Genomic DNA, 27,725 nt, shown 5'->3' with positions numbered 1-27,725 from the left:
CGCTTAGGTGCATTAGTGCATGGGGGCATACAAAGACAGTTATGTACCCCTCCTTCATCCCTCCTTTATAACCAGATGCCCCTGCTAGTCCATATGCCCTTTCCTGCAATTTCTTCCACTGCACCTCTTACAGCTGGTGTGCAGTGGTGTGTCCCATCATGACCCAGTTTCAAGAGATCATAGATATAAAGGAGTTGGGCTTCATCTATGCATACTTTGCAATAATTCATGCATTTTGTTTGGTGAGTATTTTCGCTACGATATTTCCTTTGGACTAAAATATCCTAGCCTCTGCAAACCAGCCTAGTCTTGGCAAAATCAGACCTAGATTGTACCTTTCTTGTGCTGGTCTCTAAGACAGATGCACTGGATAAGAGCAACAGTGACAGATGATGCACAGGCTATCAGCAGTGAATGGCTCTGCTAGATTTGAAAGATGGATTCTTCCATCTGGGCAACCATTTCTGAGTGTCATTCTTCAAAAAGAGAAGGGGCTAAAGCCTGAAACAACAACCCTGCTCTTTGGGACATGAATCATATAGCAGAGAGAGAGGGAGAGTTTTAAAACGTGGGTACTGCGCTGGGAGAGGTATCTGAATGCTGTCAAAAGACCAGACTACGGCAGTGTAACTTACATAGGGGAACACAAGACATAAAAGAGGGGTGTAATCAGGATAATATTTGGAAATTAAGGATTTTGTTGCTTCTGATAGATCTACACCATTGATGCTTCTAGACAGAAGTAGGGCTTATTTGTTTTGTTTCTTGCCTGCCACTGTGACTGAAGGACTTGCTGAGGAGCTCAAAGGGAGGTGGGACACCAGGTGTCCCAAAGGGAGCTGGGCTAGCTACTGCCATGGGGGGTGAGAGGGATGTGCTGTTGCAACCAGCTCACCCGTGTAACTCCTGGTGGTATTAACCTGGAGTTACATATAATGAAAAGAGAGGCTGTAACCTCCGTACTTCTCCCCTGGCCTCATCGAAGAACCTCAGGTCTCAGAGAAGAGAGCAAAAAAGGAGGGTAAAAAAGAGAGTGTGTGTTTGTATGAGTCAGTGATGGGAAGAACTGCCCAGGATGATTATCTCTGAAGCTCAGGAGGGACAGAAGGGGTATTAGTGTTGCAGTTGCAGCAGTGTGTTGCTCCCCCAGAATGGCTGTGACTGTACTTTTTGGGGGTCATGGTTCCTCTTCAGAGGCAAGAAGGGTGTTCTGCATTTTACAAGACCAAGACAAATGTCTGTGTATTCTCTTTTTTACTATTGCTCATGATAACGCCATTTTATCTTAATTCCTTCAAGATTACTGCAAAGCTGGTAATTGCAATCAAGCTATTTTATAAGTCCAATTTTCAGGAGACCAAATTATTTATTATTTATTTTCAGTTCTAAGTGGATCGTTTGTGTTTTCTCTGAGTAATATGATGTGTACAAAATATCCCTAAAAATGTCAACTAAGTGGAGCGATACAGAAAAATGACTGTTTGTCTCCTAAGTACCCATGGCTTTCAGAATACAAATCATTATTACACAAACACAGGAATAGCATGGTAGGCTTACAGAGAATTAGTAATAGATAAAAGACATACTATATACCATGAAGTTCTTACAGCTAAAAGATTTACTGAAGCAAGTAGTCCTGTTGACTTCAATCCTCACACCATCGCAGTCCTCCTCTTGCTAATTCAGCTCTTTGCATTGCTCTAAACCTCTTGAACTTTAATTTTAGCCGAAAAAAGCAAGTCCTCCCCACACACTCCCTAATATCCCCCACCTCTCTCTGGGCCAATCCAGATTCCAGAATGACACAATCTTTCTGGATATCCACCATCAGTACCCATTTTACTGGGAATGGGAACTCAGGCACTGGTGGTGACAGCTGTAAGTAGCTGCTTCTAAAAATTCCAGTTAAAACTGTTTATTTGCAAACACACATGGAAGTCTTAAGCTACTGACTGTTTTTTGTGTGGATCTAATCTATTACCATGGGCTATTCAGTATATACAACTTCACTCAGTCTACAGAAGTAAAATACAAATTCACTTGGGTGCAATCTAGTGTGGCAATAAGCATACTGTTTACATCACAATCAAGTACAAAGAGTTGGTCCAATATCCCAAAGGAGAACACACTGTGTAAACAAGCATCTTTTATAGGAAGGCTCTGGGATTTATTCCTGATTCTTTCCAATTGTGACTTATCTTTGCAAGCCCTTCCAAACTAGCAAGTCAAAGCTGACCTTTTTGATAGCTGCTGGTAAGATATGTGATCTCATGTTAAACACAGACTTAGCTGTGACCTTAACTAAGCTAGAAGAATCAAAGTTCCACCATGAAGAATCACAATGGCTCCTTCTACGTTGGTAGCAACATATGAAAATAGGGCAGTTACTGCTAAACCTTAGCTCCCAGACTGTTAACTAAGATCTAACTTTTCAGAGACACTTTGCCGGGCTGGAGCAGTCAGGATTCTTCCCATCCTGACCCAGGGAGGTGGTAGCAGCAGTCAGGATGGCCAAAGACACAGCTCTGGCGGATTTGCGCCCACAGGCAGCACAGTGGAGGAAGTATCACTTGGGAATGCCACACTAGAGATGTAAAACCACAGAAGGTCCTACATTACAGCAAAGAAGATTCGAATTAGACTGTAGGAAAACCTTTTTAATGCTTAAGTGAGTGAAGCACTGGGTCAGATACTCAGGGAGACTGTAGAGTTTCCAACATAAAGTCTTGAATGATAACTTCCCTGAGGTACATATGTGGGTCCTGTTCTGGGCAGAAGGACAAACTACAGGTGCTTCTGAGGTCTTTTCCAGTCCTATTTCTGTAACTCTGCTCTCAAGTCTATTGTCCCACCTCCAGAAAGACGGAAACAATTTTTTTGTTCCATACTTTTTTTAGTGTATGCATTCACTCGTGCTAATGACAGAAGAGAGAACAGGATGCCACGTTTACAGGCTTCCACTTCTGAGCATCTTCTCCTCCCTCCCAGCACGTATGGAAGCTTTTCTCTTGAATCTGTATGGTGCTCTCCAGTCTCCTGACAGATCAACAACTATGCGTGCTGCTGCCTTTCTGCAGTACCAAAAGAGAAGATCTGAAGGCTCTGCATTTTCAAAGACAACCTCTTCTTTTTAGCGCATTCTCTAGGTCTCCGGAATGGGAGTCCAGTGATATAACAATTCCCCTGATTCATGTGCGTGCTGTATCCTGCTTTTTCTTTAGCAGTGTACAAGAGTTTATTTTTAGGACACTATCTCACGATACCCTTGATAACCCAACTTCTACATAATCTAACCCTTAGTAACCTAACCTATTTTCTTCTTCAATCTATTGTAAGCCCTGTCTTTCCTTTTCGGTCGCCAAGCAAACTTTTTTTTTTTTTCCAGATCTTGTAAATTTTTACTAAGTGCAGAATTTGGCTTTACACAGAAACTCTGCTGCACCCTTAGCCCTGGTGTGCTTCCCAGGTCTGCATTTTGCACAGCTTCACCACCATTTGCAGTAAGCAAATGAAACAGCGAGGTACCACGCACTATACTTATTTCATCCGTCTAGGTCCTTTACATTGCACCTTATGTTTTCATGAGCAAATAGGTGTAAGATGAACTCATTTTTTACAGGAGTGCAGTATATATCCACTGATTTCTAAACTGCAATGGGCAGTATAAGGCAGTGGCACTCATGTCACAGTCTGCATGGAGTTACCTGGTCATGCAATGCTCTTCTCTCTAACTGATCAAGTGTATTAGAGTTATTTAAAAATCACATGCAATGCTTTTCTAGTTACCCTTTCATGTAAACTATGATCACAAACCACATGATCGAGCAAGGCAGAAATATCATTCCTATTAATAAATGCTTTGCACTATGAGAAACTGCATGATACCATTTTTCAGTGCTCAACACTAACTTATAACATTTTCTTATTTTTTATTATTCCGAAGAAGATGTTTTCAGTGTCTGGAAAAAAGCTGTGTGCTATCTCAGACATAAAGGAGTGAGGCAAATAAACCACACTGGAAAAACTCCCTCTGTGATTTGCTTAAGTAGCAATTTATGTGAATAGGAAATCTGCTGCTCATTTCAGTTAGAAGAGACGCACAGCCAAAAAATCCTATTATAAAGGCTGCATCACACAAATGTGGATTAGGAATTTCCCTAAATTCTATTTACAGAAGAAAGTGCTGGATGAAGATCATAGAATCATAGAAACATAGAATGGTTTGGTTTGGAAGGGACCTTAAATATCATCTAGTTCCAACCCCCTGCCATGGGCAGGGACACCTTCCACTAGACCAGGCTGCTCAAAGCCCCGTCCAACCTGGCCTTGAACACTGCCAGGGAGGGGGCAGCCACCACTGCTCTGGGCAACCTGGGCCAGTGTCTCACCACTCTCACAGTGAAGAATTTCCTCCTTATATCTAATCTAAATCTACCCTCCTTCAGTTTAAAACTGTTACCCCTCATCCTATCACTACACCCCCTGATAAAGAGTCCCTCCCCATCTTTCCTGTAGTCCCCCTTTAAGCGATGGAAGGCCGCTATAAGGTCTCCCTGGAGCCTTCTCTTCTCCAGGCTGAACAACCCCAACTCTCTCAGCCTGTCCTCATAAGGGAGGTGGCTCCAGCCCCCCCGATCATTTTTGTGGCCTCCTCTGGACCCACTCCAACAGGTCCATGTCCTTCTTATGTTGGGGGCCCCAGAGCTGGACACAGCACTGCAGGTGGGGTTTCACGAGAGTGGAATAGAGGGGGAGAATCCCCTCCCTCACCCTGCTGGCCACGCTTCTCTTGATGCAGCCCAGGATACAGTTGGCTTTCTGGACTGTGAGTGCACATTGCTGGCTCATAGTCATTTTTCCACCCACTAATACCCCCCAGTCCTTCTCCACAGGGCTGCTCTCATTCCACTCTTTGCCCAGCCTGTATCTGTGTTTGGGATTGCCTCGACGAATGTGCAGGACCTTGCACTTGGCCTTGTTGAACTTCATGAGGTTTGCACGGGCCCACCTCTCCAGCCTGTCCAGGTCCCTCTGGATGGCACATCCCTTCCCTCCAGCGTGTCGACCGCACCACACAGCTTGGTGTTGTCAGCAAACTTGCTGAGGGTGCGCTCAATCCCACTGTCCATGTCACCAACAGAGATGTTAAACAGCGCCGGTACCAACACCAGTCCCTGACGAACACCACTTCTCACTGCTCTCCACTTGGACATTGAGCGTTGACCACAACTCTTTGAGTGTGACCATCCAGGCAATTCCTTATTCACCAAGTGGTCCATTCGTCAAACGCATGTCTCTCCAACTCACAGATAAGGATGTTGTGCAGGACAGTGTCAAACACTTTGCACAAGTCCAGGTAGATAATGCCAGGCTCTTCCCTTATCTACCAACATTGTAACCCTGACATAGAAGGCCACCAAATTTGTCAGGCACGATTTGCCCTTAGTGAAGCCATGTTGGCTGTCACCAATCACCTCCTTATTTACCATGTGCCCTAGCATAGTTTTCAGAAGGAAAATGCTCCCGTGATCTTGCCAGGCACAGAGGTGAGACTGGCTGGCCTGTCGTCCCCTGGGTCTTCCATTTTTTCCTTTTTAAAAATGGGGGTTATGCTTCCCCTTTTCCAGTCAGCGGGAACTTCACCAGACCACCATGACTTATCCAATATGATGGATAGTGGCTTAGCCACTTCATCTGACAGTTTCCTCAGGACCTGTGGATGCATCTCATCCATAGACTTGTGCACCTTCAGGTCCCTTAGATGGTCTCGAACCCAACCTTCTCCTACAGCGAGCAGTTCTTCATTCTCCCAGTCCCTGCCTTTGCCTTCTGGACTTGGGCAGTGTGGCTGGAGCACTTCCTCCAGAGAAGAGATCCAGAGGATCTCTTCCCTGTCTATGGCAAGATCTGTTTCTTACATAAAATGTGTCTTTAAGTAATTTAATTTTTCTATAGTAACCTCCCCATCTATGAAGGTACATAACATATTTTCCTTTATAAAGTGCTTTGAACTCTATGGATGAGAAGGGTTATATGAAAAAAGTCACATTTTTATCACTATCATTACTATTAACCTAACACAAGCAAGAATATTTGTCAAATTATGGGTTTAATGAGATATGCTTATCAAAAGTAAGTAGTGACACTTGCAGAAAAGCCTATACATATAAAAAAGCCTATATATATGAAGCATACACTACTTTCTAAAGTCGGTCATACTGACAAAAACAAGGCTTGTTTAACACATTATGTTCCTGATAAATTCTGGAACTTCCCTACACAGCAAAAGCTTTGTATAATCCCTTAATAATGAGCAGAAAAGCAACCCAGAATGGACACTACCCAATTTAATGTTGATACGATTCAGGGGTCACCCATCATGAGTGTGAAAACACGTCCGACACATTTTCCCCCCAGAAGCTCAGTGAGCACAGATGGCACCAACAACCTCTTCACTGTTTTCAGTACATGGAGAAACACACACCCAGATTTAGATAAATCCTATCAGCAGCCCAGCTGTTCAGGAAAAGCCACTGGGAGCACCCTCTGAAAACCAGGCGGCCAAACTTGACAGAAGCAATGGGCTACAACAGTCAGAAGGTAAGCGTGGACACTGAAAACTGCTGCTATAAACCACTCCACTGTGAAATCTAATAGATGTACAGCCTGTAATTGGTTCCATAATGCTATGCTTGTGCCACATCGAAGAGAGTAGCTGAGAAGATGCAAAACCAAGTGAGGAGATGTTGGTTTCACAGTTAAGTTACTGAATTTGGTAACATACATGTACCTTTGGTCCCCTTAATATGCTAGCAAGGCACATTTTTACACTTACTGAACCAAATGGTACACACTACACTGCTTTATCCCTCGAGCTCATTTTCTGACTAAGTTATGTTCACCACTAAGTGCAGCACAGTCTTTCATTCACATTTGCACTGGCATATAGCAAATATTAATTTGGGCCACACTTTGTTACCTTTTTCATGCCTAAAACCTCACTGAAATGCACAGCACAATTGAGGTTTTCTACTTTTAATAATGTGTATTTTGCTGTAAAAAAAAAAAAAAAAGAATCACAATCAGAAGTAGACAATATTTGGGAAAAAAACAGAGTACATGATCAACGCTGTAGAAAAAATCCATAAGAAGCTGTAAAAGTCAAAAAAGATAACATCTTCCTAATTCTGTTAAGAATATTTAATTATTAATCCACATAGCAACAACAAAAATCATGGATGTTAAAGAACCTTCTATTTTGGTAAACTTCAGTTTATACTTTGTTAAAATCCCTATTTCTCACTCCTGTAACATTTCTTTGGGAGGTTCTCAAACTACCTCATAACATGCCCATGAAATAGATCACTTATCTGCTTTACAGATGAGAAAATCAAGCAAAGCATAATTAATTTATTCTTCTAAAGTTGTAATCATCCCTAATACAGAGATCAAAGATTAGTGTAATTCTGGGAGTAAGGGAGCAAAACAGAGAAGAAAAGTTAACCCCAGTCTCCAAATCCCATGGTAAATCAGGGATAAGGCTCCCTCTTGCAGGGTGCTAAGAAACCGATTTAAAATTAATCTATCAAATATGCCCACCTCTCTCAAGGCTGTAAGCAGAAGGATGTGCCGCTAAGACAAATGATGAGCTGCCATCCTACGATGTCGCTGGCCTTGCCACTTGCAATCAGAACGGCTACAAAATGGTACTTAACTGCTAACTTAAGTCTGCAGAGACGAGAATGGAGGTTGTATGAGACAGATGTGGGATTGAGAATAAGATCGTGTCACAGTGGGAAAAATATGCTTCTCCAATAAGCTGGAGGTTAAAAACAATCTTGCGAAATAACTGATGATTTCATCAAATATACAGAGAACTCGAGGCTGAAATGTCTATTTTGCTTGACAAGCAAAGCAGACGCACTGAGAGGGAGTGAGTTAACATTAACTACAGACTTACCGAGAGGGTATCAGAAAACATCCTGATTTTTCAGAAAACCTTTTTTATAATCTCAAAAGTGCATGCAAGGCAGCTAGGGGGACTCTCTGGCTGGCTTCTCTTGCCAAAACCAACTGGAGGTTGACAAAAAGTAAGCCCTGTGGTGGACCTGCATCATCAGCATACACAAAAACTTGTATTACTCCAAGGAAACAAGTCCACCACCCTCAGAAACCGGAGGGATGTGTTTTTGGTAGCCAGTACATCCAAAGGCAGTGGTTAGATACTATAACCAAGGCATAACCAAGACTTCAATCAAATGCAATAAAATCACAGAGCAGTAAAAATTCAGCTTTGGTCTAGAAAAAAAACCCCACCACTGTTCTGCATAGTATCACTAACATTCAATATAATGTTTGAAGGCTTCACAACATGCCAGATTTCTTTACCATCATGCATGATGTATAGTACTTCCCATCTTAAAGGCGCACACCAATATGAAGGATGTTGCCTGCAGGACAGGGAAACCCAGCAAATTGATTGCAACGCCAAAAAGAGCAGTAATGTGGGATGGGAACAACCAGCCAGGTAGCAGCCCTGCAGGAACAAGCCTGGCAGCTACAGGGAATCAGAAGCTGAATATACACCGTATGTCATAAAATGACAGCAAAGGTACCCAGGACGTCTGAGCAGGAGCGGAGCCTCTAAGGCATGGGCAGCTATTTCTCAGCTCTGTTCAGCACTGACGAGGTGCTGGGCAGTGTATTCGGCAGAGACATGGCTCCATGGGAGCAAACTCATGGTCTGAATGACCAGCAGTCTAGAAGGTACGATGTAGACTTAGGAAAAGTTTAGAGAAACTGGAGCCATCCAGTCGTTGGAGGAACTGGGGTCTGCATTTCTGCAGCAGAAGACCAAAGAGATGGAACAGAACATGAAAGACAGCCAGAAAGCTGAGGAGCAGCAGCTCTGCTGAACGTCTGCTACGAACAAGATGGGAAATAGCAGGTTTCAACAGCAGCAAGGATGCTTTAGGTTAGACCTTAGGAAGAACTTTCTAGCGTAAAGGCTGATGAAGCACTGGCAGAGGGTGCTTAAAAGAGAGGTGGAGACTTTCTAAGAAGAAGATTAAACAAATGTCTTGCAAGAAGAACATGAGCACACCTGATCCTGCTTGAGGCCAGGAGGCAAGACGAGGTGACAGTCCATGGCCCCATCCGAGCCTACAGAGCTGTTGCATCCCTGAGCCTCTCCATGGGGCCATGCAGAGGACACTGTGGAAGAACAGAGCTCACCCAGCTGACCTAGGACAATAAAGCAGACATGTGCCCAGGAGACACACCAGTACAATGACAAAATTCTAAGGCCACATAACAAATCTCAAAACCAGAATCTTACTGAACTTTTTTTCTCCCCCTCCTTTTAGAATTCCCCCTCTCCACCAAAATTTTAATATAATTCCAGGATTTTGAAATATATGTAAAAATATATTCTTACAGCTATGATCTCCATACTACAGGTTTAACAGCGAACTCCGTACAATGCCTTAAAACTCCAAAACAACTTGTCATCAGCACCATCCACTTGCGCATTTCATTTTTCCACTTACTAGCCTTCCCACCCTACTCCTACTTTCATATTTATTTTTTTTTTCCCCCTACACTATGGAATTACAGCAAAAAGCAAGATAAACAAAGATGATTAGATGAAAGCCACAAGCTGAAGTATGAGAGATTTGGTATCAGCAGGGTTAAATACATCAGGGAGGAATGAGATATATTGACAGCTGAAAGGTTTGTTCATCTGAGTTCACTTCTACAGCAAATTTTCTGCTAGATCCACTTTTGAGAAAGTCAGAATGTAATAAACAGAGTTATTCTCTGTAGGGTTATTGACAAGGAAAAAAAAAGAGTTATAAGTAGTATTGATTTGGGGTGAAATGGTAGAACGTGACAATCAATAGAGCTTAGTCAGATATAAAATAGAAGAAGTCACACAAGTCATGACAGGATTATTAGAGGAGCCAAATCCTGGTATCAGCTAAGGAAGGGAAGAAGCTATAAATGGGATCCAAAATGTAAGCTTTGGATTGCTTTATAGAAAAAATATAGAAAAAATAACCCTAAACTATTCATTTTCATTTTTTAATATGAGATGGTTTTTATTTCAGCATATTGTCACTGCTGTTTTTCTAAAGCTTTTGAAACAAAATCTTTCCACCTCCATAGTATTTTCATTAAATGTCATCAAAGCTCTTTTCAAATCTCTGAGAGAAGTATGATTATCCTTATTTAACAGATAATGAGAAGATAGAAAGAGATTGGGGCTACATTTTCCAAAGCAGTCAGTAATGCTGGGTGCCTTCTGTCTGGATACGCAAATCCATAAAATAAAGAGTCCTACAGAAACGGAATTTTCAAAGTTCCCAGGAAAGTACAACGTTGGTTGATGTCAAAGGCTGCTTACAAGTTCTCAAACTCTGGGTCACAGGCTGGGGAGCCAAAAGCTGAGCCTTCACAGCAAGCTGTGTAAGCACAGTAAGCTCGCTCACAGATACGACAGAGCCTAAAATAGGAGACATCCTAATTTACAGTCCTCTGTTCTAATTACAAAGCTCATTATTTTTACCACTCAAATGACTCAGGGTGAAAAAACCCCAACCACCATACATTCTACCACGTGAAAGTTCTGTACATTTACCGGTATATATACAGTGCCTAACTCCCGAGTACAACCACACTGGAAAATAACAGCAATAATAACTTAAGAACAGCAACGAATACTTCTCACTGGTTATTTTACCCATGCACAATCGTTCAGTGTATTGCCTTCTCCTAGACTCTGGAGCCGAAAAAAATAATTCTTGAAAGATCCTAAAATGCCTTACAAATGGAATTTGATACAGAATTAGTTACACTACCAAGGTGAAAGACAGCGGTGTTAATAACAATCAACATCACACAAGAATTTATTGCAGGCTGCGATGAAACCTACTACATTCAAGGGAGACATAAACCATATTTTGAAGAACCTCTTTCACTAATCAGCTAAATAAATGCCGACAATCAAACTGTGGGATACACACAGCCTCAGGGAGGAGGGGGCCTTGGAACAGCCTCATTTTTATGAATGGAGCCATAAGAAGGAGGTTAGAGAAGGACAGGGGCTCACACAAGTCCAATTGCAAGGAAGGCACAGGACAGGCAGAATGGCACCACCGCGCTGAAACGCGAGCCGGCCAGGAAACCAAGGGTAACGCAGTTGCAGGAAAAAAAGCCATTGATTTCTAAAGAGGGATTCTTAGGGACTGCAACAGTTTAAAAGCTTGTTTAGCTGGAATCACATTTGCAGTCACGGGATTTCTATTGGAAAATGGCATTATCGTCTCCAGATAGAAAACTAGGAGTGAATCACATCAGGAGGAGGATGGACAAGACGACCTTTTGAGGTCCTCTTCAGCCGTATTTCTGTAAGTCTACGTTCAGTGACACAAAACACATCTGGATCAGAGCTGCCTGGGCTTAGGCATTCAAGTTAGGAAATTTTGGCATAAGTCTTTGGCATGAGAAGCCTGGGCAATTTTTATATTGGACTCTGCCTGCCATTAGTGATGTGATTCAATCATAAAATGGCTTATTCCCCCAACACAAATATATAATACCATGCCGGAGTAGAAATGTGAAGCTGCTCTCATTATCACAGCTAAGTTCATTTTACAGCAAAGCAGTTTACTTTAAGACTTTTCCAGCAATCCAAGTCTAATTATGGAATCAATTTAGAGCAATTTTGTAATTAAACGTACCTGCTGAAAATATCTCACAGGCTCAATAATTTAAAATGATAGTGTAAAAATGTAATTAAAATGAAAAAGGCCAAATAAGTCTGGGTCGCTCCTCCACGAGGCGAGTGCTGAAGGACGTTGCATTTTCAGCCCCAAATCGCTTGCTTCTTCCCCAAATTTCTGCTTCTCCCAGCTGCATGGGGATTTAGCACTAAGAGCCACCGGAGAGATGTCCGAGCGGACCGCGGTGGGGGAAGGCGCTTTCTTTTTTTTTTCCCCCCCCCACCCCGCTTTTCAGTTACAAAAATCACGCCGTTTCAAAATCGTGCTGTACTTACACAGAGCTACTGCTCCCTAGCAGGGCGCGGGGTGAGGCTCCCTCCCCCCGGGGGTCCCCACGCGGGGGGCCGGAGGCTGCGAGCACGGGGGGGCTGGGGGGGGGGGGGGGGTGTCAGGACGGAGCGGCGCTTCGCTCCCTCGGAGGGCGCCGGGCGCAGGGGGAGGAAGTTTCCCCGCTCCCCCCTCCCCGGGGCCGGGGCTGCGGGGGCGGCAGGGGAGGGGGGGGCCGGGCCCGGGGGCCGGGCGGAGGAGGGGGCCGGGGCCGGGGCCCCGCACTCACCGCCCGCCGCCGGCCCCGGGCCGAGGCTCAGCGCCAGCTGCAGCCACAGCGCCGCGGCCAGCGCCCGCCGCCGCGCCGCCGGGGGGGCCCCGCCGCCGCTCTCCTGCTTCCCATGACACATCTTCTGCCCGCCAAAGGCATCCGGTTCGCCGCCGCCTGCAACGAGAGACCCGCTCCGCCTCGCCGCTGCCCGGGGCTCAGCGCCGGCTCCGCGGGTCGCCCCCCGCCGCTCCCGCACCGCCCCGCGTCCGTCCGTCCGTCCGTCCCCGTCCCCCCCCACCCCACCCCCCCCCCGCCCGCCCCGGGGCACGCACCCGCCCGCCCCGCCGCCCTCCCGGCCCCGCCGCTCCCCCGGCCGTGCGCCCCCGCGCTGCCCCGCCGCAACCCCCCGCCCCTGCCGCCGCTACCTGCGGGCCCCCCCGCCCCGCCAGCGCCGGCGGGCACCTCCGCGGCTGCTGCCGCCGCCTCCGCCGCTGCGGCTCGGCAGCCTGACGGGGCCGGCCGGGTGCGCACACACCGCGCACACCCCCCCCACACCCCCCCCACCCCGCGCACACCCACGCCGCACACGCAGGCTCGCCGGGCCCTACCTGGGAGGGGGGCAGCGGGGAGCCGCAGCGCGCACCTGCCCGGCCCGCCCGTCCGCGGCCGCGGAGCGGAGCGCCGCCGCGGGGAGCCCTGCGCTGCGGGACCGCCGGCGCCCAGCGGCAGCGCGGGCAGCCCCGCCGCGGCGCACACGCATGGCAGCCGCGGGCAGGGCTGCGGCGCCCCTCCGCGCTCGGCGTGGCGTGGCGTGGCGCGGCGCGGAGTGGCTCGGCGCGGGTGTCCCGCCGGGTGGCAAGCCGGCGAGGGGGGGGGGCTGCCGGCGGGGCGCCCGGGCGGGGCGGGGGGTGGGGGGGGGGTCTCCCTGCCCCGCACCGGGGGCACCCAAACACTTGCAATGGCAGAGAAAGGCGGAGTTGAGGCTCTCGCTCCTGGGGGGGCTCTGATCGTTGTCACTTCAAAAGGGGCTTCGTGGGGGGCAGCGCTGAGGGAGCATCTTTAAGACGCCCGATGCTTCCCCAGGGGGGCATGACGCGAGATGTGAGAGGCGGTTTATCAGTGCTGGTGCCAGCGCCGCACTGTTCGCGGTTTGGGGGGTCAGAAGGTGGATTACAGAGTGCTGTCGCCCATCAGCTGCCGTGAGCAAAGGCAGCACGCCCAGGCCTGCCGGCTGAGGCAACTTGCCTGTTGGAAAGCGGCACCCAGCTGGATTTAGTCAATCTGTGACATTAACTGCCACGAATCACTGAATCGGAGACACTGTCTTGTGGCTTAAACAGCTGGTGTACAGCTCCGTGTGTCCTGGTGCCTCTCACCGCGCACTGACTTCGGGGTATTGCCCTTTACCCTCAGCTGGGCGCTGCAGGCCTTCCCTTGCTCAGAGGCAACAGAGGGTCTCCGCTGGCTGAGGAGCTTGTAGAGCTGGTGTTTGAGAAGCAGATTAAGGTGTGCAGCACGCTCCCGGGACACAGCAAGGGGAAGAAAACCAGGGACAAGAAAAGACGGATCTGTGACAAAACATGCCTGAACTCAGTGCAACCCCCTACCCAAAGATACAGGGGCTCCTGCAAACAGTGTGTGGAAATAGCACATCCTGGTGCTTCGAAGTTCATAGTCAATATTGGTAAAGGTATACGTGCAGTTGGAGATGCTTTCAAGTGCCTCAGCTACCTGATGCTGTCTCCTCTGAGTTAAAACTTAAGGCTATTCAAGAGGGATTTTAGCTCAAATCAGTGCATCGTGTATCAGTTCAAAGAGCAGTGTAAGAAGTGTAGTTCTTTATCTCTTTACTCTCCCCTGGAGGAAATGGGTATCTCGTAGTGAAATACAGGTCTTCCATTAAGAAAGGAAAAGTATGTGGCCAATTTTCAGCTAAGAGAGTGTTTTATCTCTGAGGTACCTTTTCTGCTCCTTTTAAATAGGAAAATTTGGAAACTATAGAGCCTTTTCACCCAAGCATCATTTCCTGACCAGGTGAGTTTTCACCTCCCAAGCCAGTCCAAAGAGGGAGTTCAAGTTAGTAATAGCTCTCTTAAGCCGAGTAAATACAACACAGGCACAATTACATGATAGAGATGATTCTTTGGAGGCAATAAGCTGTTGGCTACTACAAGTGGCAGGACAGCGAAATAACGCAGCAATTCCTATTATCTGTAATAGAAGGATCTTCATTTTTAGGTTTGATAGCTTTAATTTTTGAAATCAAAATAGCAAAAGATAATGTCCCTAGCAAGCTAGTGCTATTCCTGTTTTGCAGTGATTAAAATGCAAAGCGCTGGATGCAAAGTCTGCCTTCAGCATGGATGGGGGCAATACACCCAGATATATACTGACCTTCCAAGGAGGAAGAGATGAATGAAGTAATGTCTGTCAGTGTTGATGGGTATTACTTAACCCTTGTTTCTGCCGTTTGCTCCTATCCCCATGTGTGTGTGGCTGTGCTCCTGATGCCATTCAGCCTGAGGAAGGACAACCAAGGGCTCTGGGTGTTTGTCAGCCACCCCTGGTGAGTGGGAGTGCCACCGCTCCAAACAGCACTGGGAAATCAATGTTCACTTGCGCAGCAGCTCTTCTTCAAAATCTTAATGAATTGTAAAAATTCACCTCTTGCCAAGCAGCATGGGGATATAGGATGCAAGATGGTGATGGTGGCTGAAGGGCTGGGGGCCTGGCCCCCAGTGGGTGAAAGAGTTTGGCGGGCATCCCTGTCAGCCAAGAGCAGGGAAGGGCTCCTGCAACCCAGGAAAGGCCAGAGAGAGTGAGGAGAGGCAAGAAGAGGAGGAGGATGGAGCCTGAGGCAAGCCTGACCTCAGAGAGGCAGAGAGGAAGGAGCTGCTCTGCTTTGGCTTGGACTTCATTTCTGGAAGGGGTGGATTGCCTGAAGGGATACAACAGCTCAGTGACCAAAACTGACATCTGTAATCAATTTTTGTGCATCCTCCTGAGCTGAAGTGGGGCCAGAGCAGTGATCAGCAGACTGGACCAGAAGCTCTGAGCTGCCGTTACACAGCACAGACTGTAAAATACGGGAGGGTTGGTCCCTTGACGATCCCCCTCAGTGTTTCGCCTGCCACAGATTTTGTGATTTTTGTGCCTTCCCACTCTTGGTTGCCCCTCCACTATTTATTTTAAGCAAGTTTACAGCCATGCCTCAAACCTGTAGGGACTAATCCTAAATTGCCTCCAGTGGGGATAACCCCTCACCAGCACTGGTGCAGATGGGTTGGAAACAGCTCAGAGAGATGACTTGAATTTTTTTTTCTCCATATGTCCTCTCAGAGCTGCCTCCATCTCCCTGCACTGCCACTGTAGCTAAAAATGCCTCTTGTCAGCAGCCGTCCCCCAGAATGAAGGCGAAAAGTGCCAGCGCTCATCTGCACCCACCAGAAGCAGGTTGCTGTTGTTCTGGCACGTAAAGATCGAGGTGGTGCCGGTAGCGAAGGGAGGTCTCCACTTCCTCACGGTGGGTCATGGGTGCTGCCATGTGGTGAGGAGGCATTTCTGGCCAGCTTCACCCTTGTCAGAGGGAGAGGGCTTCAGCTCCCCTTCAGCTGGTGCGCACAGCAGGCTCCTGGCTGCTTCTAGCAAGTGTAGGGTGCACATCCCAGCTAGATTCTGGCTGTTTGAGGGCTGTTTCTGGCTGTTTGTGGGACCTTCTCTTCATAATCTTCTTCACGAGTAAAATGTTGTGCTTATATATGAAGTAAAATGTTGTGCTTATATATGAAGTCACAGGATTTCATTTTTATCTTGCCATACACACCCATCTATTTCATTCTCTTATTTTTACCTTCCCATGTGCACTCATTTATTTGATTATCTTATTCTGAGGTCTGTGATGGATAAAAGGCTAGGTTGAAAAATGCAGCTAAATGCATCCAACCCCAAAAGTGGTCCCTCGCTCCAAGCCAAGTGACAAGAGCAGTAACATTGACTCTGCTCAGGACTAGACAACATGAAGACCATACCCACTCCACACAGTGTTAGACTCTGGGTCCTTAATACTATATAATCATTTTCTCTTGGTGTAAAGGTGTAGGAAGTGCCATCCAAAGCATCCAAGGCAATGCGAGAGCCTGTGTTATTGCTACTCCGAGTGCTGCTCTTGCAGTGTGAACCTGATGGTCGGTGTTGCATGGCTGGTGCCGCAGCATGGGAAAGTGCTTGAGGATGCTCAAGGATGCAAAGCTAGGACAAAAAGGGGACAACAGAAGCCAAACCTGGTGTAGTCTCATTCACACTGCTTATTGGGACTGTGTCTGGAATAAACTATTTCCAGAAGTGCAGACAAGTGTTGTTTCAAAGGGAACAAATTCATTCGCTCCAAAAAAGAGTGAATTAACACGAGTGCAGAGTGGACAATGTGGAACCAAGACCTGTGAGTGAAAATAGGGCAGACACACCCAAAGAGCTGCTCAGTATCTAAGGCAGGAGTCAGATGGAAGGGAGGCTTTTAAGTCCAAATTTGCGATACAGCTCTCCTCCCATAACTGAAACAGCTATTTCTTAGCCTGGGATATGCCCAAATTCATTTGGTTCTTGCCTTTTTACCTGAAGCCTTTGGACACCCAATACTGCAGTTATTCCAGCAGTGTCCCATGCTCAGTAGCTCAAGTGTCTGAGCCTGCCCAGGACCAGGAGACACACATGGGACTGCGAGTGACCTGCCCCATTGGGGCACTCCTTGATGCCAAGCAGCTCTGGCTTTCCATGGAGCAAACTCTGCCAACTAGGTCAGAGTAATGTGGTTCTGCCCACGTTTGCTGGACACCTTAACGGTTAGAGCTCTCATCCAGGAGCTGGGAAACCAAATTCCCTTGTCTGAAGGAGCTCAAACCTGTATTTTTTGTCAGTGTACAGACACTGTAGACACTGAAGCTACATCTACATAAGTACATTAAACAGTTCTAGGCCACCAAATCTCATTTTTCTGTATTGCTAAATTGTTATGACAGCATTAGCGTGGGCTACCTAACACTCCAGTTGGCCTCAGTGCATGAGAGTGGTCAGGGGCACCTTTCATTTGCTAGCAAAAATGTAACCCAAAATGTTGGGTACTGTGCCTCTGTGGGATTAAGTGTTTGGGATTTTTTATTTATCTCATTAAGATATTCCTTCTCCATATTTTACCTGCTCAAAAACAAGGTCAGAAGGAATTGTCCTAGTGATGTGGCTGTTTGGTAGATAAGTTTCATCTTTTAGTTAGATTCCAGCAAAGGTGAAAAGGATGTAGCTATGATTTTTGCTGAGGTTAATGAGAGAATTTATTTGTGGCAGTGTGAGACTGTAAAAAAGACACCAGGGCAGGTTAGTTGCAGCTGAATGAGTATAAGGGTGGTCAGTCCATGGGGAAAAGAACAGCTTAACACAGAAGTCTGCAATTAATTATTTTAAGATATAAAATGCCAGTGACTAGCATTGAGATTTGCTGGCAGAATATCATTCCAGGCTCTAAGTACATATTGTTGTGATACATCCTCCAGACCTCCTGGCTGCAGACCAGCTTCCTTTTTCATCGGCCACAAGGAAGAACTATTGCTTCCCAACCCCTCAACCCACAGGTATCATGTTGTTAAACACAATTCTGCATGTAAAATTAATAAAAATAATTCAAGAATCATCCAACAAAATGCAGGGCGGTGGTAAAGGGAATTCTGAATGCCTTGTAAGGCACAAAACTATTAAGGGCTAAGATTTAATAGTGACCCTGTCATCTCCTTACAGTAGATAATAGCCTAAGATATGTGGCATTTCTTGTATTCTTAACAGGCTCAAATTTTCAAGCATTTTCAAATAAACACGTGACTGCTGATTTTACTTGTTTGTTAAACCCCCTTAAAAATCAGATAAGACATTCAGGCAATTTCTTCATACCTGGAGTATGCTATATTTCTGTTTTAGCTTAGAAATATTAATGAGCCGGAATTTCACAAAAATAAGGTGTGCATGGATGACCTGGGGAGTCGTAATTATTAAACCATGTACAAATACACAGATGCTTTTCAAATAAAGGTTTTTATTTTCTTAAGTGCTAATGTTGATGTCTTAATATTCAGGAGTGAATGAGTTCCTGAGTATTTTCCAATCTATTTCCAAGTGTGTTCTGGTCTGTACCAGAGCATGCCTGGAGACCCTCCTCTTCATCGTGATATTGCCTTTGCTTGACTCTGCACGAGGCTACCCCCCACACCTCTCTGGGTAGATTTGTATTGGAAGTCTTGATTTCATCACTTCGTTTCATCCCTGTCTAAAAAGGCCAGCTTTCTCACCTACATCTGCCTGAAGAAGGTGATTGCCGTCCACTCAGTAATTGCAGGGACTGCAGGAAAGCAATTATTCTAAACAGAATACTTTAAGGTGATTGCTTAGAAGAGAGGCTTGCCTCATAAGTGTGCTTTCAAGAACAGGTATGCAATTAGGAGGATAATTATTTTGATAAATTCTGAACCACTAACAATTATGATGGCTCAATAAAAGCAGCCCTAAAATTGTTGAGTCCTGATTCTGCAGATGCTAAGTGCTGGTTGCTTTCAACTCCTACCAAATTCAAATGGGAGTTGAAGGCATTCAATTTCTCACAAATTCAGGATTTAAGAAGAGGCTTTCCCTTCCCTAAACATTAACCACTCTTGTTCGAAGGGAGGGGAGGCACCCTGAAAAAAATGACAGGAATATGAAAGGAGAATTCTTTTTCCTTCACTGAGCCATTAGCACTGACAGCCATAAAACCACATCTGGGACCAATACATAAACATTAATAACCAGCCATCAGTGTAGTTTTACCAATTAGTGCTAATTACATTTCATTAGAAAAACTGGCAGCATAGGGAGGGTGGAGTTTGAACTACTTTTTTGTTTCCTACTGACCTACATAACTAATCAAAAGTTTTAATTAACAGAAAACTATACTTCATTTTTATTTTCTTCAATATAGTTTAGAGGAGATTACAGAAAAAAATCATACCTGGCTAATTGGGGAACTGGACTACATCTCACTTACTGGGAGGTCTGTTCTTCAGCTGAACACATGGAGATTTTTGTACTTTTCTGATTATAGCCAAATTGTACTTGCAGCTCGTCCTGTGACTACATTTGGCCCTTGCTTTCCATTAGACAGTAATTTCCAGCAGAAGAATGTGAAGTGAAACAATTCCAGGACCTGAAACAATTTAAATCGGTTATGAGTGCTCTTCTTTTCATCCCCCTGGATAAGAAGAGGCTAGCAAATACAAAATGCAATATGCAGTGTTTGATTTGAAACACCGTTCTAAGCATGAATGGTATTCATCACCTTTAAGTATAAACTCACGATAAATTTTTCTATGCCCACAGCACACTTAACACAGTTCATTTTCTTTGCATTATAATACCTGAAGTTCTTTCTGCATAAGAGGATCCAGTGTCTTTCACCTCCAGCTCACAAATTCATTACTCACTGCAGGTTGGTCTGTGTAATTTAAGGTGCTCAGCCCCATCCATTTTCCCACTGGAAAAGTTTCCAAATCCTACACCTTCCGGCCCTTTTCACCAGTTGGGCAGAGGCAGCCAAGAGCGGAATGAGGAAGCACACATCCGAGTGCCATGCACCTCTGGGGTGGGCGACACAGCCCATTACATAGGGAACTGCACAGGGACATCAACACACAAATTCCTTCCTGCCACTGCCTGATTTTACAGCTACAAGCAAGTCCCTTGGACTCAGCTCCCCCAAAGGGTACTTAAATTCAAAACTGCAATCTCCAGACACCTGCTCAGCTGCAATTTAACTCAAAGGCACTTCACTATTTCTTAGTAAAAATTCCCAGGGGTTTGGGGGTGTGTTTCAGGCTGTGAGCTCAGCCTCCGCAGCAGGGATCTTGCGCTTGCCTAGGAAGCGGTGTACCTCCGTGTGCTGGATTGACAGGAGTGCGTAAGCTAGCAAGATGCTTCCGATAAGAAGGGTGTCTTTCAAACCAGAAGGGATGTGCCTTCCCTTGTCCAAACTGAGCAGCTGAGCTTTCCACCCACGTGCAGAAGAAATCCACGGCCCAGGGGGATTCAGGCCCTTGGGTCTCATGTCTCTGCAGGGTGTGTATAGACACAGTGTATTTGGCTAGAAGCATTTAACTAACCATGTAGAAAAGTAAAAAAATGTGCTCTACCTTTTTCCTCACATAAAGAGCAGCTTTATATATTCCTTCAGGACACAAGGAAAGAAGAAGGAGGAATCAGAGTGGAGTCCCCGTGAGAGAGGAGAATGAAAGAGCTGGAGCAGATGTGTTCACACACATTCTTTGAAAGGCTGTGGCATGAAGAGAGCTGCTGTTTGAGAACCTTTCCAGTGCAAACACCCGTACCTTTACAGTACGGAAAGCAGAATAACAGAAAAAGGCAAAATGTCACAATTTTATAGCACTACATAATGGCTTTCTAAGTTGCTGAGACTTTTTTATTTTGAGTCCTAACCAAATGCCATGCCAGAATGCATTACTAACGTGTTCATTTGATCATAACACATGATCAAATATGAATTTGGTAAGAAATGATTTACATGCATCTTATATATTCCATATCTACGCATTTTTATGATTCTTGATAGAGATATAGCAGTTTGTTTTAAGTTCATTTTGTAGCAAAGCCATGCAAAAGCTACAAAAATATAGTTGTGTCTTTGTTACACTAGAATTTCTGTAACGTTCTTGGGCATCTGTTCTGATGCACACATCAAAGACCACCGTATCAGGTTGCAAAACTTTTAGAAAAATCCACAATGTAAAGCAACAGCCATGTAGCGTGAATTAGTGTAGTCAAAAGAAGGGGACCAGAAAAAATCCTACTAGACAGTGATCGGCATTAGCAGACTTTGAAGAAGCAGAGATTTGGATCTGACTGTTCTCATCTTTAATTTCCATGTTTATTTTCTGGGTTTTTTTTCATGTAGTCACAAAAATAACTCGATTCAGCTATCGCCACATTACCACTGAGTTGTGCCAATTGTATCAGCTGTTCATTTGGCTCTCAGTACAGGCAACATTTCGGGTTTGTTCAGGTTTCTCCCTGCATGTTATCCTTCTTCCTTTTTGGTGCTGCATTTTTGTAGTTGAATATCTGTCAGCTCTCATCAGGTGAGACAACAAATCTAAAGCTGTCTAGAAGAACCATGACCACCATTACTGCATACCCTTGCCACCCTGAAATTCAACAGGAAAATCAACAGGATTAGTTTAAAGGGAAGACTAAACCAGATTAGGTTGGATTAGCTATTCTCCTTTAGCAAAAAAACTCCTAAACAAAACACAACAAAAAATAAATAAAAAATAACATCAGCAGTTCTTAAAAGTGGTGGTGCAAGAATCATAGAATCATAGAATGGTTTGGGTTGGAAGGGACCTTAAAGAAAGTCAGGATAAATCCACGTCAGCCCTCTGGTATGTATCAGGATGCGTAGCAGTCCCTCCCCTCTGTAGTCCATGGAGGGGAATCATGGAATCATAGAACGATTTGGATTAGAAGGGACCTTAAAGATCATCTAGTTCCAACCCCGTTGCCACGGGCAGGGACACCTTCCGCTAGATTAGGTTACTCAAAGCCTAATCCTACCTGGCCTTGAACACTGCCAGGGAAGAGGCATCCACAACCTCTCTGTGAATCTGTGGGTCAAGAGCCATTGGACAACTGAAGGCAGGAGAGGGGGGTGAGAAATAAAGGCATGGTTGGAACTGAGGTTAGTTACCCTGTGACAATCTGTTTGGGACCAGAAGACATGAGAGAGTCTGGAGGAGGAGAGGGCAGCAGTCTGCCAATGACACTTTGCCTGTGGCAACAGCATGGATTGGAAAAGCCTCTGAAATGATGCTGCCTTCCTCTCTTCTTCACATTCTTGCTTTCTCCACACAAGGTCTACTGCACCCTTCACAGACAACAGCTCCCCTGAGCAAGGGCTGAAACCCTGCTTAGCTATGCAGATGAAGGATTCCTGTTGTTTTTCTGACTAAGATGACTTTCAGGTATTTGGATCCCCATGGGCACTGTCTAATTCTTCATGCTTGCTAATGAAAAGTGAATCCATCCAGGTCTAGTCTTCATCAACAGGTTAATTGTCATAATATTAATTATTCCTTTTTATTAAGTTTAGTGCCATTTGAACGCTTTGTCCTTTTTTGTAATTAGATGTTAAGGTTATATTATTTATATGAGGTGATTGCTTTCTTTAAAGTGTAGAACACAAGCTGAAACATAAACTAATTTCTCTGGTATAGCAATGTCAACATGTTTTTGGTGCATAAAACATCAGGTATTGTATACATGGATGGAGCCACGTACGGTGGCGATGATGTCAAGAGCTTCAGGTGACAAGCTTTCAAAATTTAATGCTAATTAGATCTTCACCTGATCAGACCTTCTATGTGTCCCTCACCATTACATTTCTCTCAGTTGCCCCAGTATATTCTGTATGCTGAAGTGTATTAGTGTCCGGTTAAACCTAAGTTTCCAGAAGGGCACCCGGTTGTCTTGTGGCAGTTTGTTCAAACCGTTAGTTACTTTTCATGTGAAAATAAGAACCTCAACCGTCCAACTTGAATTTGTCAACTTCAGGTCCCAAACAATGATTTCTCTGAGCCTTTTTCATTTGGACTTAAGAGTCCCTTTGTAACTGAACTTTTTCCCATGGAAATATTTCAATACCACATTTGAACCACTTCACGAGATTCTGTAAAGTAAGCTCAGCAGACAGAGCTCTCTATGTTTCTCACTCCAAGAGTGTTGAACAGCAGCTCCAGGGCCAACTGGCACAAGGAGAGGCTGAGCAGGAGCAGGACCCCCAGATGACAGGGACAGGCTGCCTGGTCCCAGCTGCCTGAAATGGTGGTCCATGTGGTCTGGACCTGCTCAAGCCACCACTGTGCTCCCCACTGTTGCAGTAGTAAGGGAAAAGCACTGCTGGGCAGAAATGGCCTTGGCTGAGCTTGCTCCTGCCCTGAAAGCAGCAAGGAGATGGGGACTTTTGAGTTTCCACTTTTGCTAGCCACTGCCACCAGCTCAGTTCCGCTGAGCTCCTCTGCAAAGGGAGGGAGAAGCCTGTGCAGAGGTGGAAAAGTCTTTGCTCAGGCCTGTGAGAAAGGGCAGGGAGAAATGGACAGTCCTCTTGGAAGGTGGTTCCTTCTCTTCTTTGGAGCAACAAACTTCAGGCTTGCTTTCACTGTTGAGAAGCTCATAGTAGCTCATGACCCTTTTCAAAGGATTTACTCCATGCTGGGTGATGACAGCTACCAACACCAATGCTGGCTTTGTGGGGAGCTATCACTGTCCTGCACAGCAGTAGCTCCCTACAAATCTCCTAATGAAAAGCCCAAACTGCCTTATGCCCAGTCAGAAAGGAACTGAAAGAATTCACTGCCATGCCTTTCTGTCCCCTCTCCATTCCCCACACTTCACGAGTTCTCATCTATAATTGATTGTTATATGTTACCCTTTTTTATTGATTGTACATCACTGCTTATTCCTAATTTCTGCTTGCATTTTCTTCACAGAGTCTGGATGGCCTTTCAGGCAACGTTGTCATCTTTCCTGCACTGGAATCACAGCTTTTTGGCTATTTAATGAGCTCTTCTTGAAAGAGCTCACAGTTCTCCATCACATTTGCTCCTTCTGAATTTTTTTTTTTCTCACTATCAGTCTCATCACTTTTTCTTCAGCTTTGGGAAACTAGTCCTTCTGAAACACTAAAAATGTGTAAAAGCCTGTTCTCTTTTGCCCATTTTGAATATTATCAAGCAGTAAATAAATTTCCCTAGTTGACCATTTAGCTTTACCTGTCACAGAAGGGTCAGGAATAGATTTGGTGTGGGGTGGGTGTTCTAGGTTAGGAAGTTACCTTTGTAACTTTTAGAAAAAATGCCTTCAAAATAATCTCAGAGGATATCGCAGTTCCTTCCATGCACAAAGCTTGTGAAGAAAAGAGGAATTGTATATGCGAAATTTTGTTGCAACTGATTTGAATCCAGGAGTTCTTGTTCAGTCCATCATAGTCGAGTCAGAAATTATTTTCCTAGCATCTGAGACTGTTTGGGTAGCAGATTGTATTTCAGCTGATGATTTATTTATGAATCTGAGGAAAAAGATGATTTATGACTGGAAATGTGGGATAAATTGTAAAATTTTACCTATATCCAAAATTGAAGCACAAAACTTCAGCCTATATTTTATTCACAAGCTTCCTTCCTAATATATTATTTAGCAAACATAACATTATCTCATAACATGTGGTCTTTGCCCCAAAGAGTTTGCAGTCTCATTCAGCCACCAAAGATTTTTAGCTGAGGAAAGCATAATGAAGTAATTAGTTTTGAAATAAACAGACATCATTTCAGATTAGAGAGGATGCACTTTAATTAAGGCATCATCCAGGAACCTTCCCCTGCAAGGCACACATTCTGCACTAGCGATGGCAAAAGATGTTATGCAAAGGACTTCACTGAAAGCAGAAACCAGTCCTCTTAGGTTATGACGGTGAAATAATTTTACCTGTGTGTAGGTCATAGGTCCATCAGCAAAAGACAAAGGATAGTGATTTCAAAAGCCATACGTTATGTTTAATCCTCCTTACAATATACTGAAGGCACTTCCCTGCGGTTTGATTTTGCTAGGAATTGAAACCATTAAGGTGCACAGTCCTCAGGCAGAGTTACAGTGCTGAGAATTATTCCACCACAGTTCAGTGCAATTTACCACGTCTCATAATGCCTGAATACAAGCAGCCCATGAATGCAAATGGGAAGAATAATTCCATTAAATTATTTTTATAACTGCATAATTTTAGTAATTAAAACCTTTACTTATACTGATACAGGAGCAAGCAGAATATTATACTAATGCACTGCGCTTATTAAATTTTTAAGGTTGACTAGTAAATTTGTGGGTGATGCAAGCTGTAGTTTAAAAGCTTTGAGGAGAAAAACAGTTGAACAGCATTTTGATTAGTGCAAATATATTTATGGGAATTGTTTCCCCAGATTCACTTTGGTGGGAGCAGATGGGCTGTTGCACATACCTGATTCTATGGCTATTTTGCTGTGCTTCAGATTTTCCTGAGGCACAGGTGTTTCTAGGCAACATTTACTGAATTCCCCGAGGAAAAATATCAGCATAGGAAAAGGAAAACTAAAACCTGCCTGACCCAGGAGCTGTACCAAGTTAGCCTGTTGTCTAGTCCTTCAGTAATTCAGGGTCAAAGAAATATGCTTATTTATTTCTTTGGGCTTTGGGTCAAGCTTTTAGGTTATGATCTGCAAAACCAGTGAGAAAGCCAAACTGGGCAAAGTCTGAGAGATATGTAAGGGAACACTGAAAGTAAGTTGCTCATCAGATACTGATAATCATTCAGTCATCTCCATAAGAATGCTCAGGACATGGAAAACAAATGCAACATGCATTATATGAAAATCCTGATTTTATATTTTTTTTATCCTGTCAAAACCCCTGCATATCCCACAAAAAAGTACATGTAAGGGAGCAGGGCTCTTTACAGATTTAATCACAGTGTCTGGTCCCAAGTTAGCTTAAAGGAAAAAGAGAGAAGTCATCTCACCTTTCATAATTCATTAGAAACATAAGCTAGACACTACAATTGATTCAGAAGAGTACATGACACTTTTTTCATTGCCTCTTCTTTATTTCTCTGCCAGAAAGCTCTTATATCTCAGCTTCTTACAAGATTGTTAAATTACTAGTCAGAAGAACAAACCTTTCAAAAGATTTAGAGGTTTTACCTTCCGGATTATATACCATGGTGATTTAATGCCAACATGCTGCGGTGCTGACTAGGGCAATTTCATTCATAAGAATTTATGGGCTACTCAGAATACATCCCAAATGATTATTATAATTATCTGACAAGTTGTTCTGTGAGCAGGGGGACTGATGTTGTTCCCATGTCCCTCCAGCCCCCTCCCACCCCAGGCATCCCATCTCTCTCTGTCTCCCTCATCAGTCCCTGGCTGTGGCTGGGGCAGAGCTACAAATGTCCCAGCCATTGCCACTGGTGCCACACAAAACATGCAAAGGCTTCTACGCGTAAAACCAACGTGCACAAAAGAAGAAACAACTGGTTAATTGTCCTGGTAGAGAGAGGCTTTCTTTTCCTGATGCCTTCAGAAGTCTGTTTATTGTCACTGCTATCCAAGCAAAGGCAGGTTTGCCATGACAGCTTTAGGCATCTGCTGGAAACCAAGATCACAGATCCTCTGTAATTCATGGGGATTTGCCTTTGACCTCAGTAGTTAAAGGATCATTATTGAAATCTTTAGGCTCTCTGCTTGCCCCTGTTTGTACTTGCACAGGTCATATTGATGATTATACCTCCGATGTCTGATCAGAGGTAAGTACACATACGAGCATTACAAACAGAAAAGTCCCGGCTGAGAATGTACAATTTACTGTTTCGCCTTATCCGTGCTCTGCTTTGACTACAAGAATGTGTCTTGTAGTCTTTACAAATCGTAAAGAAACGAAACACAGCTACAAAAAGGGAGTACAGCGGGGCAAAATTCTGTTTTCTCACCCTGGACTCACTCTCTGGAGCTATGCAGCTGAAGTAAGTGGATTTACACTCAAGTAGATCAGAGCAGATTTAGTTCCTAGACAGTTACCCAAATCTGCCTCATCTCATCACTGCCATGGTTGCTGTTTAAAACTGTTGAGGAATGACACCTCCGTTCAACACTGCCCACAGATCTGTAATTTCAACTGTACAATGGCAAGGTTTTAGCTGCTGCTGAATTTGGCCTTTACTTTGGTTCTTCAAGAAAAAAGATGTTCATAGTCCTAGCATTTTCTTAAGCAGCATCCATAGTGCTGCTCACTCACATTAGCACTAATTTAACTTCAGCTCTGATCAAGTAATGTCCTGAATGGCTTTAAGGAAGGAGAAATACAAAGTTGCTTTTGATCTTCCTAATAGCAGAGCAAATCGGAAACCTCCCCAGAAGTGATTAGAGTTACTTCACTGGAAAACTATCATTAAGCCAACTCCTAAGATGCGAAATAGTAGCTTATTACACACTACTGATAGGAAAGAGGATGATCTCATACACCTGCATGTTGCTCCTAGCAATCATAGAAAATAGGCCTGGAAAGAACCCCAAGAGGTCCTCTGCAACGTTTCTGGATCGTTGATCTGTGATTCCATGATCTCCCATAGAAGCTCATGCCATTCACTGTGGATGTGGAAAACAGATCATTCCCAGCATCTTTGCAACTGCTCCCTGTGTAGTAACTGAAGACTGTTACGATGTCTTACTTTAATCTTCTCCAGAATAGCATCCCTGGTTCCTTCAGTATTTTCTTATATGTATTTTTTTTCTAGA

General features: G+C 44.6%; 1 protein-coding gene across 2 annotated transcripts in view; it reads right to left on the bottom strand.

Annotated features, from left to right (window-relative positions):
• Nucleotides 1-12,965, bottom strand: part of SUSD4 (sushi domain containing 4) — a 75,693-nt gene extending 62,728 nt beyond the window's left edge. The window contains exons 1-2 of one of the 2 annotated variants that reach the window (XM_074820626.1): nucleotides 12,930-12,965; nucleotides 12,340-12,495 (exon numbers count right to left, since the gene is read on the bottom strand). In XM_074820626.1, coding sequence (XP_074676727.1) covers nucleotides 12,340-12,460 — 121 coding nt within the window. In that variant the 5' untranslated portion in view covers nucleotides 12,461-12,495; nucleotides 12,930-12,965. Of the gene's footprint in view, nucleotides 1-12,339; nucleotides 12,496-12,746; nucleotides 12,836-12,929 lie in introns of those variants that run through there. The other variant, XM_074820625.1, reaches the window with a different exon arrangement.
• Nucleotides 12,966-27,725: the final 14,760 nt, after the last annotated feature.

The sequence above is a fragment of the Strix aluco genome, chromosome 3, assembly GCF_031877795.1.
Source record: "Strix aluco isolate bStrAlu1 chromosome 3, bStrAlu1.hap1, whole genome shotgun sequence".
Lineage (NCBI taxonomy): Eukaryota > Metazoa > Chordata > Aves > Strigiformes > Strigidae > Strix > Strix aluco.
The sequence above is the reverse complement of the archived record's forward strand: the minus strand, read 5'-3'. Positions and strand labels throughout refer to the sequence as shown.